We start from the raw sequence: 15636 nt of genomic DNA on the forward strand, positions 1-15636 counted from the left end.
ACATCCTTTCATTGCTTTTTATTTTGAAAGAGTATTTACCAAGTTTCCTAGGCTAGCCTCAGATTCACTCCCATAGCCAAGGTAGACCCATGAGTGTGCTACCAGTTGTTCCTAACTATTAGAGACCACCAAGTTCAAAGGCAGGAAGAATCCTGGCTTCTAATGGCCCTCAGCGTCAGAGTACCTCTAGTTTTAAATACAAGGGGGGAGAGAGGTGTGTGTATGTGTGTGTAATATATAGGGAGACCTCCAAGGTGATGATCATTATCCCAACCTGAGGTGGGCTTTTCTACCTTGTCACACAAGACAAGGACACCAGGGTCTATGCTGAGTTCCTTTCCATTCCCAGTCTCAGTTACACTGCTCAACTGAGCCTCTGCAACCCACTTTTCTCTAACTCCACACCATGGAAATCCCTTCCATTCCTTTTACTTCTAGGATGCCATCCCAGACTCCTTTGCGGCCCCCAGTACATACCCACGGCCAACATCAGCTTCTCAAAGTCTCCAGACAGCTCCCCTCTGATACTGGCTTCGATGGGCTTCCCTGTGGTCTTCAGATACTCATCAAACACTGAGGGGGGGGGGCAGACAGACATGACAGCTAACAGCATTGCCATAGCAACAACAAAAGAACAAGAGACATTTGAAGGGGATGGCACAACAGCCAAGAATCAAACAGCTAACAGGAGGCTGAGGCTGGCTGGGAGGTGACAGTTGTGTGTTATGTGCTGTGCAGAACTCTATCTTGAGACAGGGCTCGTATTGTCTGGATAATGACTTGGTAAGCAACCTCATAACACACACTAGGGATAGCGTTTGGTTTGGAGATGAATTGGCACCCGTGCATCATTAGCCAAAAAGGAAAAAAGAAAAGGGTTCTCAGAGTCACCTGGGGAGGTACCCTGGTTTTAAGGAACTCACCCAGTCGTAGGTGCTGTTTGCTGCGGTTTCCCAAGATGTAGATGAACTGGGCCTCATCTGTTCCCCATTTCAGTTCCCCTGCCTCATACAGGTCCTGAGAAGGAAGAAGTGAATGAGACTAAGAGCAAGGACAGACCTGGGAAGACGGGACACACTGGCTAAGCCACCCAAAGCAGCTGTCTGGTTCTGAACACAGCTGTTACTGGGGACCTCTTGACCTTTGTACATTTTCATCTTCCTTTCTCTGGAAGCTCCCACTCAACTTTAATAGCCCAGACTTGACATTCCCTTTTCTTCCCAAAATATCCTGTGGTTTGTGAGATGAGTGCTCTGTCTTTCTCTTCCTTTCCAAAGCTACCATAGTGTTCGTTCTCTCGTTCTCTCTCTCTCTCTCTCTCTCTCTCTCTGTGTGTGTGTGTGTAGGGGGGTAGGGAGTATTGTTCCTCTGGAACTGTCTACCTTGGTTTTACCCCAAATTGTTTATCACCATTTCCCCCCAAAACACTTGCTGACTTAACACACTGCATACCTCCTCTGAAAGAACCTAAGTCTCTTTTCTGATGTAGCCCTATAAAAACCACACAGTGATTCATGTATTCCCAAGGCCCCTGACCTCTTCCCTCCCATAAGGCTCCTGGCTAGGCCTTGGAGACCTCCATCAGCAACACTTACCTGGACATCCTGCTGGACCAAATCCTCGCTCACAACATCGTCATTCTCCCGGGTTCCCTGGAAAGACAAGGGAATGCGTATTTCCAATGTAGGAAGCCAGGGGGAGACCCAGGAGTGTGACTGAACCAGGAGAAATGCTTTTGTAGAGAGTTGTAGGAAACCCTTCCCTGACCAAATAGGAGTCTTGGGAATGACGAGGGTCCTTCTGGTACCTCCATCCCAGAGCAGCAAGCATAAGCACTGTACTTTGAAGGCAGAATTCTAGATGGCCAGGCCACACAATAATGCCCAAGGATGGTCTTACTATGTAGCCTTAGCTGACCCAGAACTCACTACATAGACCAAGTTGGCTTAGAACTTATAGATCCTTCTGCCTCTACTTCTCAAGAGCTGGAATTCCAGGCATATAATCATGTCCAGCCTAGAACTGTACATCTGTATGCTAATATTAGGGTCTCCCATTCCCCTGAATTTACCCATGAGGATCTGGAACTTGGAGACTAAGGTCCGAACTCCCATGCTGAGAAAAAGCAATCGCCCTGATTCTTTTATTGAGCTGCCTAGGCCCTGGGCCACACCCAACAGAGGTAGCTTAGCAACAGGAAAGTGCTGGAAGGGAACTGGGCTAGCCATCTTGGGCTTTACTCCCACCAACGTCAGGTCTGCAGCTAGTCTCTTCCTCTGATATTGTGTGTTTTAGGGTCTCAAAGCCCTCAACTCTCTTGGGGACTGTGGCAGAGCCAGCACATCTACAGTTAGTGCCACATCACTGTTACTTTTGAGATGTGGCAACAACATCCCTGACTTCAAGATGCAGGGCAGGGATCTCCTCTCCAGAACATGTGGCTTCAAAAAATGGGACAAATGTCACATTCTCCAAATTCTGATAACTCCCTGGTTGGTTAAGGCTAACATGGAGTGTTGGTTGTTATGGAGACAAGAGGAGGCAACTGGAGAAACACAGTAGTCATTGGGGGAGGGGAATGGTAAGAGTGGCAAGGGACAGAGCAGTCGTCTGACTCATGTGCAAAGCTTCAGACGGTTTGCACCTTGGGGCTGGATTTCAGTCACAGCGCTTGTCCCCCTTGGTTCCTGTGGTCACAGATTCCCATAGGCTCAAGCAGACAGAGGACAGAGCAGGTCAGGCACAGGGCAGGGGGAGGGGGTGCAGCGTGTCTTGATATAATGCTGCAGGCCTGATATAACAAAAAGTTTCTACAAATCAAAAGCATCCAGAAACCTGGCTTTTGAGTAGAATCTTTCCACTTCTGAGTATTAATAATTAACATGAAGTTGCTCTTTGCTTTAAGATTTTAATCACACATGTATGATTATGGCTGTATGTATACATGCATGCACATGAGCGCAGATGAATGCAGAGATCAGAAGAGGGTGTCGTGTCAGATCCCCTGAAGCTGGAGTTCCAGGGTGCTGGGAACCAAACCCAGATCCTCTTGAAGAACAGCAAGCACTCTTAGCCACTGAGCCATCTCTCTAGCCCTGCTGTTTTGTGTTTTGAGTTCTCATGTAGCTCTTCTTGAGTTCATCTTCTTGTCTCTACCCACCCAGTGCTGGCATTATAGACACACACCACCATGTCTGGCTGTTTTAATGTAGAAAAATGAAAGAAAAAGCAATACAATATGGCAGGCCAGATTCGGTCATGGTGGCATCATTTGGAGAGCCTTGGGTGGGTCAGGGGATCAGAGCTTGGCTGGGGGTGGGCGGAGCAGGCAGGTCCCTGTGCATGCCTGAAGAAGTGGCCACAGAAGGGAGGCAGGGTGCCTGAGGATGGGGAAGGAGGCTGTGGGTGAGGCATTTGAGTCCCTGTAGGGCACAAGCCTGTGTGAAGCAGGGTGTTGGAACAAGGACAGACCAATAGACAGAGCCTGGGCTTGAGAGTGGTCTGGAGGAGGAAACAAATGTGGCAGATGGTGAAGGAGGCACGACCTAGAGGTGGCCTTTACATCCTGCAGCCCTCCTAGGCCACCTGTTTGGAAAGCAGTGAAAGCAGCCTGTGGCTCACATCTGAGAGAGCTGCAGAAAAGGGCCTCGGACTGCACACAGACCTACCTGGAGCAGTACCACCAGCATCTTCTGGAAGTGGCCGGAAGTGTCTCCAATGATGTCAGATTCCAGGTCTCGCTCATAGGCTGTGGAAGGAACATAGGGGCTCTAGTCTCATTACCCAAAACCTTCAGGTCCAGAACAGGTCTTTTGTCCCACCACCTTTGTATGATTAGCTATGATTATAAACCCCAATCCAAGCTACATGGCTGCCATGCCACAGCAAGATCCAAGCGTCTTTTTACAGCTGTGGGCACTGTGACACTATGAAGTAGACACCACTTCTGTCACCTTGTACATCTTACTGCATCATCACCATCGCCTGGACAGAGGGTTCGTCTACCCACAGTGACAAAGCAACTGTCATAAAGTCCATATCTGATTGCCATACCCCTGACTCGTCACTGGACTCTGAGTAACATCACCTCTCTTTCGGCTGCAAAGACCTCCCTGATGCTAACCTCCCCTCGACCTCTCCAGCCTCATCTGGGCCACCGAACTCACTTCCACATAGGAGTCTTTATACTGCTGTTCCCTCTGCCGGAAGAGTCATCTGTCACCAAGTTCTCCTTACAGCAAACTCCTCACTTCCTCCTAAGACATGTTATCTCTGATATAGGGCCTCTCTTGGGAAAGTCTGGTTCTTGTTTATTTCTTTTGTAAAATCTGATCTCTGTGTGTCATTGTTCTTTTGCTCTGAGGTTCATTATTTCATGAGACCACGAGTTCCAGCTGGCAGAGGCTACACTATTTTTTTTCTCCTGAGAACTTGCATACTGTCCAGCACAGAACAGTTACTTAATGCATGGATGGACAGAAGGACAGTGGGTAGACAGAGGGATATGTGGATGGATAGGTAGGTGGATATGGATGAGTGGATGGATAGATGAGCGAGTGAATAGGTAGACAGGAAAATAGATGGGTGTTGGATGGATGGACGGTAGATGGCTAGGTGGTAAATGGATGGGTGGATGGATGGATGGGTAAGTGGAGAGATGGATGATGGGAAGATGGACATTGGATGGGTGAGTAGATGGTGAGTGGACAGATGATGGTTGAGAGTATGAGAAGATGGATGGATGTTGGGTGGACGGATGATGGATGGTAGTGTGATAGATGGATGGAAGGATGGGTAGATAGATAGATGAGTGGGTGGATAACAGATGGTTAAAGGGGTGGATAGGTCAGAAGGAAGATGGATGGTTCGTTAATCTTGGTGTCCCCATCCTTCCAGTCTGACTCCTTCCCACCGTCTCACCGTCTTTGTATGCGGCCACCAGCTGGTGCATCTGCTCATTGGTCCGGGAAGCCAAAATTTCAATAAGGCACTTCTCATCTGTGCCAACGCCCTGCAGGAGAGAAGAGACATATAGGGCAGAATGAGAACCCCTTAGCCACAGGAGACCCTAGGATAGCCTGGGCTGTGACACCTCCTGTACTCATGGTGTCTTTGGCTCAGCTTGGAGGCATCATTTGGGAGACGCCATGCTAAGACTCAAGGCATGGGTTCTAGACCCAGTTGTACAGAACTGTCATGACTTCTCATTAAGAAATGTAACCTTGGGACTAGGGATGTGGTTCAGTTGATATAATGCTTGCCTGGCACACAATAAGACCCTGGGTTTGACCTAGCGCTGCATAAATCTAGGCATAGTAGATCTATACCTCTAGTCCCAGTACTTGGGAGATAGGAGTTGAAGGCCAGCCTGGGCTACATGATTCTCTGAGTCCATAAATAAATAAAAATAAAAAAATCAATATAGTCCTGAATTTTCTTCCTCCTACAATCACAACCGAAAGTAAGATAGGCTGTTGGCAACTTTAGTGGAACCACCTGAGGAGATTGTGACAGGTTTGGCACTCCTGCCTTGTCAGCCCACATCCTCACAGCCTGGCGGGAAACGAGAACCTTGAATGTGAACTGCCAGAGTTTCATCTACAGAGGACATGGTGTTCATTAAGTGGAACTGAGTGATCTTTAAGTGACTTTCCCAAGTTACCCATCCAATGGAGGAAACATGCCAGGGCTTTGTACATAAAATGAACATTTATAAAACTTTCAGCAACAATGACTTCATCTCTCTGGCCACGATTTTCTCATCTATTCAGTGGGAAAGCTCTTTGTTGCTTTGCCAAGTTCTAAGGCAGACTGAGAAGGCAATAACTTCTCACATGCATGGCCAAGTGTATCCACTCATGAATTGAATCTATGGGTCACATAGTATTCAATGATGGCAGAGACAATGGGCTTTATAAACTGTGAAGTGACAGGTACAATCAAGGGCTTTTGTGTGCACATTTCAATGATGAAATTCAGAGCTTTCCCGTGCAAGCAGGCACTCTACCACTGAGTCATACACTCTAAATCAGGGGCTTTGTGTGCAGAGGTCAACTTCAGGTGTCTTTAAGAGCTTATTTTTATAAACAGGGTCTCTTACTAAACCCAGAGCTTGCTCTTCTGGCTAGATGGATTGACCAGCATCCCCTGGGAATCACCCTGACCTCTTCCCTACAACAGTGAGGTTACAGGTGTCTGGTTTTACATGAGCGGGGAGAATTTGAACTCAGGTCCTCATGCTTGCAAGAGCAAGAACTTACCACTGAGCTATCTCTCCAGTGCCCCACTCTCTACCTTTTAACACTTTTGGTCTCAAACTCATCATCCTTCTGCCTTCTCTCCCTAGTGCTGTGATTACAAACCTGCACAACCACACCTATCCCTAGAAAGCATCCCTCTGCCTTAAGCAGGTAAGTCTTGCTCATACATGAATACACAGCCTCCAGCCTGGAATGTCTTTTGTACTCTTACCCACCAAAGCCTCTTAGACCCAGGGCCTTGCAGTGAGTTTGTATTGCACCCTCAGCTTATGGTATGTTGGGTGGCATTTGTCTCCATGTCTCTACTTTCTCAGGACTATAATCCCTGGTATGGGGATCAGGACCTAGGCCCCATTTTACAGGGTCTACTTTTCCCTAACATCTGTCCACATCTGCCAAGTTGGAAAAGACTAGGAAACCCCTCTGGGACAGGACACACTTGCTGGGTAGGCTGGGGCTGATCACAAGCTTGTGGCAAAGCCTAGAACCTTCCCACTACTCACATCTGCACATGAGTACAGACTTAGACCCATGCTTCTTACCGAGATGGCGTCTTTAATCTCTTTGGCGTCACAATAGGCAAGTGGCCTCATCAGGTTCACTATCAGCCGCTCGAACTTCCCCGTCAACTCATACTTCAAGTCTTCGATGAGGTCCTGGGGGCAGCAAGCACCATGGTAAGAACAAGTGATAAGTGTGTGCTTTCTCTGCCCGGTCCAAGGCTTAGTCACTTTACTGAATCCAGCTCTTGGGAGAAGACATTAGTATCATCCCTTAGAGAAAGCTCTGTACCAGCGGTTCTCAACCTTTTAATGCTACGACCCTTTAATACAGTTCTTCATATTATGGTGACCCCCAGCCACAAAATTATTTTCACTGCTGTTTCATAACTGTAATTTTGCTACTGTTATGAATCAGAACATCTATATTTTTGGAGATAGAGGTTTGCCAAAGGGGTCGAGACCCCACAGGTGGAGAACCACTGCTCTAGAGATTTCAGGCCTCTGCCCCAAGCCATGCAGCTAGCAAGTGGGCTGTGCAGGCCCTCAGGAGTGCCCTCTCCTACCACAGTCTGTCTCTCCCAGGACCTGGGAGTGTAGAGAGTGACAGATGTGCTTTCTCAGTGCGTTTCTAACACCCACACAGTGGCTTGTACAAGGTGCTCACAGCGTGTGAGACTGGAGGAGGAAGAAGAGCAAGCATGAAGGCAGAGCTAGACAGGAAGCAATGCTTCCCTCCCCCAGGTGGCTTACCTTGCCATACAGGGACTTGTAATTCTGGCAGATCTCCTGCCTCTGCTTGTTGCTGCGGGAGGTGATCAGCTCCAGTATGGACTCCTTGTCACTGCCTACAAGAGTTGAGGACATCTGTTGTTAGAGACTAAGGCAAGGGTTCAGACTCCTGTGTTCAAGTACGTTCAAAATGTCCTTTCGTTTGTTTTCAGCTAAAGCTTCTCGATGCAAGCGGAGCATGCTCGGAGGTATCTACAGCGAGCATGTTTGGGACTGTACCTCTAACATGAGCATGATCAGGAGTGGAATCAGGAATGGGACTATGGCTATGTGGAACTGAGCAGGCAAGCATTATAGTCTTCCAGCCTGGTTTGCTCAGCGAGGACACTGGCTTGCAAGTGTCTCTCTTGCCTGCTGCAGGTAAATGATTCTTCCTCCGCTCATGTGTCCACTGTGCCTATCTCGACTTTTGCTCAATAAGATGCAAGCTGACTGCATTCCATTACACCGTCATCCTCCCCAGTCTGCCTCCAGAAATTCCCCCATGGCTGCTTCCCTGAACAGGCAGAGGCCTTACAGCCCCTGCAGGTATTAGCAGAAGTTTTCTGAGCTCAATGAGGGATAGCAGGTTCTCAACCTGTGGATCGAGAACCCCCCCCTCAACCCCCAGGATCACAGATCAGATATTTACATCACAGTACGTTACAGTAGCAAAATTAAAGTTATGATGTAATGACAAAACAATCTCATTGTTGGCGGTCACCATAACACGAGGAACTGTGTTAAAAGGGTCACAGCACTAGAAAGGTTGAGAACCACTCGTCTAAAGGAACCTATAAGTCCCCACAGAGAGAGGTCACTGCATTCACAACACCTGAGCTCACAGTAGTCCCTGATGGAGCTCTCTGAGGCACAAATACAGAAACCTAGGCACAGAAACAGGTAAGGATTGTCACAAGTCCTCACAACGCACTTGACTTAAAAAAACCTAGATACCTTAGCAGCCAGCATAATGCAGACAGGCAAGGGTAGCAATAAGCACACATTCAGGCCAGTGGTCACCCTGAAGAAAGGAGCCACTGGAAGGGTGCCAACTGACCAAGGTTCTCAGGTACACTAACTAGGCCCATTCCCTAAGCTCAGGTCTGCTATGGGGGAGGCTTCAGTATCCTTTATCTCTCTCCAGTGGTTTAACATATTTTATTGTAAATTTCTAAAATATAACAAAAGAGGGAAAAAATTTATAAACAAGCTAGTCACATAGCTCAGAAGCAGAGCACTTAATGGAGCATGCGTGAGGTCCTGGGTCCAATCCCTAGCAACAGGAACAAAACAAGACAAAACTACATTGCAACATTCCAGGCCCCTCCCCCACCCATAGCAGCTGAGTAGCTTTCCACTGAAAAGAGATGATCTCTCAAGGATGGAGGAGGAACTCTCTCAAGATTTAGAAGCTGGGGGTGGGAAGTGGAGGGGGTGTGTGAGGGGAGGGGCAGCTTGCTGAAGTGATGGCTCAGCGGTTAAGAGATGGCTCAGCAATTAAGAGCACTGCCTGTTCTTACAGATGTCCTGAGTTCAATTCCCAGCAACCACATGGTGGCTCACAACCATCTGTACTGGGATACGATGCCCTCTACTGACACACAGGCATATATGCACATAGAGCACTCACATATAAATAAATATTAAAAAAAAAAAAAAAAGAGTGAGAAGCTCATGAAATTTACAAGGCTCAGAAGCTCAGGGACCTTAGCCTAAAGGAAAGCTCAGACAAGATACATAAGGGCCCTCCCCAAGACGATACAACAGTAACAATGGCTGAGGAGAGGGGCAATCTCTGGTAGAGCTATCGTAAGCTGGGCAGTGGGTGCTAAGAAATGTAGCTCTCCTGCGTGGTCACCATGATTGTGTTTTATTTAGTTTTGCAGCTGTTTTGTGGTGGCCTATGCTTCTGTAAGTCACCCCAATAAAGTCACTGGTTCATCAAACTAGATGGTTAGAATGGTTTTCTTGGTTTGTTGTTGGTGCCCTAGCTGGAAAAAGTCATAGAACAACAGCAAATAGCTCCAGGGTAGGCCACTTGTGGCCATTTCTCATGGGCCTTCCTCCCTGCAGGACCCGCTCTTGGGTAACCAGCACCCACCGAAGCCCTTCATGGCTGTGTACAAGGCCTCAGCATCCTGATTTGCGTCAAACTCTGGGAAGTCGTGGACAGAGCCTCGGTACATGGCACCCTGTGGAGAGAGAAGCAGAGGGTGAGTTTTAACCTTTGACCTGGACCCTGGCTCAGGCCAGAGCTCTGTCCCCACGGCCCAACCCCTGAGGAAAAACAAGTGCTGAGGTCACCTGGGAAGGGTGTGGCTGACTCTTCAGAGTTACCAGACGCAGATGGCTCAAAGGACAGTGACATTCCTCCAAGAGAGGGCAGCTTGGCCAATGCTCAGTGCCCTTCATCACTGGACACCACAAGGACAGGTCAAAACCCTGGCTGAGTGGCAGGCTGAACCCTGTGAGTGCCAAGAGCCCCACCTGTGGTGTGTGTGTGTGTGTATGTGTGTGTGTGTGTGTGTGTGTGTGTGTGTATGTGTGTGTGTGTGTAGGTAGAGGTCGGAGGTCAACCATAGACGGTGTTTCTTAGGTGACAGATACCTTGTTTTTGGTGTTTGTTTCGAGACAGGGTCTCACTGTGTAGCCCTGGTTGGCCTGCAACTGCCATGTAGACCAGGCCGGCCTTGAATTCACAGACCTCTGGCTCCCGAGTACTGGAATTAAAGGTGTGCACCATCACACTCGGTCTACCTTAACTTCTTGTTAAGAATGGTTAAACGTTTATTATTACTGTGTTTAGAGGGTGGGTATGTGCCCGCCATGGCACACACGTGGATGTCAGAGGAGACAACTTAGGGAGTCTGTTCTCGCCTTCCATCTTTAGGTGGGGTCTGGTGATGGAACTCAGGCTGTCAGGCAGGGTCGTGAGCATCTGTACTCAGTGAGACATCTTGCTAGGCCGTCCATCTTGTTTTTGGTTTTTGGTGTTGTTTTGGTTTTTAGTGTTTTGAGTCAGGGTCTTTCTATATAGCCCTTGCTGTCTTGGAACTCACTATGCAGACCTAGCTTGTCTCAAACTCACAGAGATCCACCTGCCTCTGCTGAAATTAAAAGCATGCACTATCATACCTGGTTCACCTTACTCTTGGAGACAGGGTCTTTCTGTGGCCTGTTGCTCATCATAGGTAGCCTGGTTATTGAGTCCCAGGGATACACCTGCCTCTGCCTCCCCATCACCACTATTACAAGGATGTACCACCGTGTTCTTTTTATCTTGAGTGGGGGGCTGGGTTCTAGAGCTTAAACTAAGGCCATCACGTTTTACCTAGCAAACGTTACCGTCTAAGACATCTCCTCAGCACTTCTGCTTTTCAGAGCACTTTACCGTTTACAAAGCTTTTCATCTCCACTAATACGATTATATTAGCAACTGCAGGAGTGTTTAAGGTTAACTGTTCCTTGAGAAGGAACCCCACAGACCCCTAGCCCTGTTCCCTGTTCCCATCTTTCCTCAACTGGACCAACTTCACAGCTGCCAGCTACTCAGGGGGACCCAGAGCTGCTCTCAAGTCCAATGCCAAGATGAGCACTAGTCCTTGGGGGCCCAGTAAATTGAGCTGTGAACTGGCATCTGAGGACAAGCTGGCAGGGTCCTTACAGGCCAGGAGAGGAGGGCAGAGAGCCAGGAGACCTCAGACATCAGATCTAAAGCTGAATGCACAATGGGTTGCTTCACGGAGGAGTCAGATGCGGGGCAGCCATACAGTGTGGAGAAGAACCGGGTCTGAGAGACACACTGGGTGATTCCAATTCACAAGGGGCTGCCCCTGGGCAGGCACACAGCATGCAATCTGTGCCAGGCCCTAGGCCAAGGGCTGAAGATCCAGAAAAGAACAAAGACCTGCTTTAGTTGAACTCCTTGGCAGAGATAGTCTGGAAATAGGAAATACCTAAAGAGAGAGGTAAGTTACAGAGAAAACAGCTAAGCCCAACACCAGCTCCAAAAAAGAGATTAGAAAAGGCTCTGTAGATGGAGGAGCAGCTGGAGGCTGAGAAGCCCACAGATTGTGCCTTCAAGGAGTGAGGCACAGACAAGCAAAACAGGAGTCGCCTCATAGCCCGGTGTCTCCTGCTGTCTCCTACCACAGGACCCAGCCAGACATCTGTCTGCCCTCTGCTTTAGGTCCCAGAAGCTGGCTCTTCAGAGGTATGCATGCGTGGGTGCAGGGCTGCTATTTAAAGCTCGCACAGGGCAGGTGACCAGAAAGGGACACAGCCTTCTTCCCGCCATTCGTGAATCCCCTGCAACTTGATCTCAGCCCTGGTTAAGGAAAGAATATCAGGCCAGATAGCAGACCAAGCAAGCAAGGGATGGCGCATGCTGGCCCAACGTCCCGCCTACACTCCCTCTGTCCTCTTCAGTCCTTCCAAGGCCTGCCACATTTGCATTGGCACAGTGCCACCCTGGATAGTCTAATCCAGGGACCTGAGGTCCTGTGTCAGGCCTGGTGTGTTCATAGACTGACTAGAGGAGGTCCTCAAGTCCCTGCTATCAGAGAAAAGGCAGTGTCCTGCTAGAATTTTACCTCCTAACCACTTGGTGTTTCTTTCTGTATCCTGATCTAGCAATGTCAGAAAGTAATTGCCATCAGCTGCTAGGGTGGAGGAAAGGGAAGCAGAGGGGGCCAGAATGTCTGCTTTGCGAAGGGTCTTAAAGACTTTCTAGTCTAATCTTTCTCTTGGTCATTTTATTTTTTGTTTTGTTTTGATATAAGGGTTCACATAGCCGAGGCTGGTCTTGAATTCACTATGTAGCCCAGGCTGACCTTGAACTCCTGACGCACCTGACACTGCTACCTGAGTGATGGGATTACAGGCGTAATTGGGATTACAGACACCACATCTGGCCCTTTGATTTTTTTTGACTCCACAAGGACAGATGCTATAATGAGTAAGCTATGACGGCATAAGAGAAAGTGAATCCCCACACCCAGCTCAGGCTTAGCAATGGAGCCTGGAGAGAGCTTGCTAACTGTAACTGAGTTGAATGAAGATAGTCCCCTCTGTGGTGGAGAATGCTAAAGAGGGACGTAGGCAGGGGAGTGCACAGTTTGACTCCATAGCATGGATTCCTAGCACCATTGTTCAGCATTGGAGATACTAGGAGCAACACTGGAGTGCCCAGCTTTTAAATATCTTCCTGGGAACCAGGCCCTCTGGGCTCTGCCTGGGAAGCCAGCTGTTGCTATGACTCATGATGCTTTCTTTCCATTTGCCTGAGCCCACATGCCCATCATCTCCCTAGCTCCAAACTCCTTGCCACTGATCCTTGGGCTCACTTAGAGGGGAAGGCAATGTACACCACAATTTTGAAGCATCAAAACAAAGAGGACAAGTGACATGGGACTAGCTAGCATGTCAGAGGCCTGATTGGGAAGGCAATGGATGACTGTTTTTAGCAAACCAAGCTTTCTCCCTCCCTGACAGAAGCCAGGATGGTGTGGCAGGTCATAGGGAAGACGCCTAGGGCTGCTTCCTTTCCTTGAAGACTAAACCTGGAGTTATTATACTGCACTGTCTGCCTCCCCTGCTTTCAAAGACCTGCTTCTCTCTGTGCCAGGCTGACCCACTTTCAAGCTATAAATAAGGATTGGTACCGAGCCATACCTAGACCCCAAAGGCTCCTCATGCACAGATTTTTGTTTCTAGGGAAACTAGAGCCACCCACTTATCCATCTGTCATTCATTAGTTTACATACCCACCAATCCACCCATTTGTCCATTTATGCTGCCATCTATCCTTCCATCCATTTATCTGTCTGTTCTTTTGTCCACCAATCTGTCTATCTGCCATCCCATTTACCCACCAAGTTACCCATCTACCTATCCACACACCCATCTATCCACTCAACTACCCATCCATCCACCCATGCGTGCATGCATGCATCCATCCATTTCTCCCTGAGAATCTACTAAGTGTTGAGCCCAGGACCTGTAAAAAAAAAAATCAGTCTGGCAGTGAGCTGTACAATAGCACATGTAGCTCCGAGCCAGTCAGCTAAGGACAGCATAGGGGCCAGGGAAGAATCCCTGTGATGGCTGGGACTGCCTGTCTTGCTCAGTGATGTATTTCCAGCACAGGATCTATGACAGTGGTTCTTAACCTGTGGGTCACAACTCCTTTGGGGATTGAATGACCTTTTCACAGGGGTCACACATCAGATATCTTTCATGTCATATATTTATATTATAATTCATAACAGAAGCAAAGTTGCAGTTATGAAGTAGCAATGGAAATAATTAAATGGCTGGGGGTTGCCAAAACACAAGGGTCACAGCGTTGAGAAGGTTGAGAACCAGGGAGTTAGGACATCTTTCTTTTGCTCCAGAAATAGATGTGTGAGTTACTGAGAATATGTGCTGAGCAGATTAGAGCTGACTTCCTGGAGATGATGTCTGAGTTCCCGTGAGTTCTTCTAGATGAGCAACAGCTGCCCTCCACCCTGGGGAGAGAGGCTGTGGAAATTACCACACAGAGGATCCCAGGGGAAAGGAATCCCAGGTTAGAGAGCTTAGGAGCCGATGCCCAGAGTCTATAAACGCATGTGTGGGGTACAGAAGACGGGATTACAATGACATTGAGAGCCTGCAGTCCTGCCGGCTGCCTTGAGTGCACCACCTAAGTCAGGGCCTGGGCAAAGCAAGGCACTTGTACTTGGCCTTGCTTTCTCCATTAAACAGAGTCCATTAAACAATGTCCGTTAAACAGAGACGTTCCTCAGGACAGTTTCCAGGTAGTTTCACTATGTAACCCATCTGCTGTGTAGATTAAGAACAATCAGGCAGCAGTAGATTCAAACTGATGCCTTTTTCAAAGTCAGTAGTCGGGCTGCCTTAGTTACTTCTCTGTTGCTGTGATAAAAATACCTTGAACAAAGGCAACTTAAGAGAGAAGGGACTTATTTGGGCTCATGGTTCAAGAGCCTCATCCATCATGATGGAGAAGTTAAGGGTGGCAGCTGGTTGTACTGCTTCCACTGTCAAGAATCTCCTTTTCACAGTCTCAGGACCTCTGCCTGCCTCTGTCCACGGACGGTGTGGTGTGGGTGTGTTCTGGTGCTGTCTGGGCTCACGATAAAGCAGTTAATGTGACACTGCGGAAGGATGGCTGATGGCTCACCCAGGCTTGGCCAAAGTGTTCATGGAGAGACAAGCTACACAAGGATCTAGTTCAGTCTCCCACGTACCTCTGCACAAGGTCAGAGAAGTCTTCAGCACTTGCCTACCAGCCCTGTGATCTAAGATGTCACATGCTCGCTCAAAGGCACTGCAAACAAAGTGGGGTTCAGCCCTGGCTGCTCATATAAAGATGTAGAAAGTCCCTCAAACTACCTAGGCTGAGCTTCCACAGGCCGTGACTCGCCCCCACTGTGTGAAGTTTACATTCTTAAATGCCACCTGTGCAGGTATCCAGGACACCTATAATCAGCTCGTTGCGCCCCATGCAGGCAGGATCCTGGATGCAGATACCCAGGATGGAGGGAGTGTGGACAAAGAGCTTTCCACCCTGAAATATTTAGCAGGCCTCGTTGCCAGATGGTGAGCAGCCTAGGCCTTGGGGCTCTGGCCTGTGAGGCCCCACCCCAGCTGCTGCATGTGGCCTGGGCCTCCTTAGATAAATATCCCCTAGACAGACGACTGGCTACACGGGAACTCTAGGACAGAGTAACCACCATCAGCTCCGATGCCCACTTCATCCTGCAGCTGCCGGGGTCCCAGGACATGCACACACCCTCTCCCCATCTGCAAAGTGGTTTTATATTCACTATTGCAGTCTATCCCCAAACCTCACAGGGTCCATGCCCCCCTGGGGCCTTACATAGAATCATCTTCTGCCTCCTTGCCTTTGGATCTCAAGTTCATCTCTTTGGAAGGTGATGGGAAGGTCATCATGACGGAAGGAACTGAAATAACTGGACCCGAGGAAAGTGAGCAGTGTGCTGTGTGTTTGCAAGGCCCTGTGGGTGTGCGTGAGTGTATGGGGGAGCATGGCAGACACTGCTAACAACAAGCAACAGACCAGCAGTGTTCAGCCT

At 48.6% G+C, this 15636-nt stretch overlaps 1 protein-coding gene across 3 annotated transcripts in view; it reads right to left on the reverse strand.

The window, feature by feature from the left end:
* Positions 1 to 15636, reverse strand: part of Anxa6 (annexin A6) — a 54519-nt gene that overhangs the window by 25237 nt on the left and 13646 nt on the right. For all 3 annotated transcript variants that reach the window (NR_138556.1, NM_001110211.2, NM_013472.5), the window contains exons 3-10: positions 9636 to 9726; positions 7514 to 7608; positions 6803 to 6916; positions 4921 to 5011; positions 3669 to 3748; positions 1596 to 1652; positions 924 to 1017; positions 478 to 573 (exon numbers count right to left, since the gene is read on the reverse strand). Coding sequence is in view for 2 of the 3 variants with exons in the window: in NM_001110211.2 (NP_001103681.1) it covers positions 478 to 573; positions 924 to 1017; positions 1596 to 1652; positions 3669 to 3748; positions 4921 to 5011; positions 6803 to 6916; positions 7514 to 7608; positions 9636 to 9726 (718 nt within the window). In the remaining variant the exon portion in view is untranslated. The remainder of the gene's footprint in view (positions 1 to 477; positions 574 to 923; positions 1018 to 1595; positions 1653 to 3668; positions 3749 to 4920; positions 5012 to 6802; positions 6917 to 7513; positions 7609 to 9635; positions 9727 to 15636) is intronic.

This window comes from Mus musculus, chromosome 11 (assembly GCF_000001635.26).
Source record: "Mus musculus strain C57BL/6J chromosome 11, GRCm38.p6 C57BL/6J".
Lineage (NCBI taxonomy): Eukaryota > Metazoa > Chordata > Mammalia > Rodentia > Muridae > Mus > Mus musculus.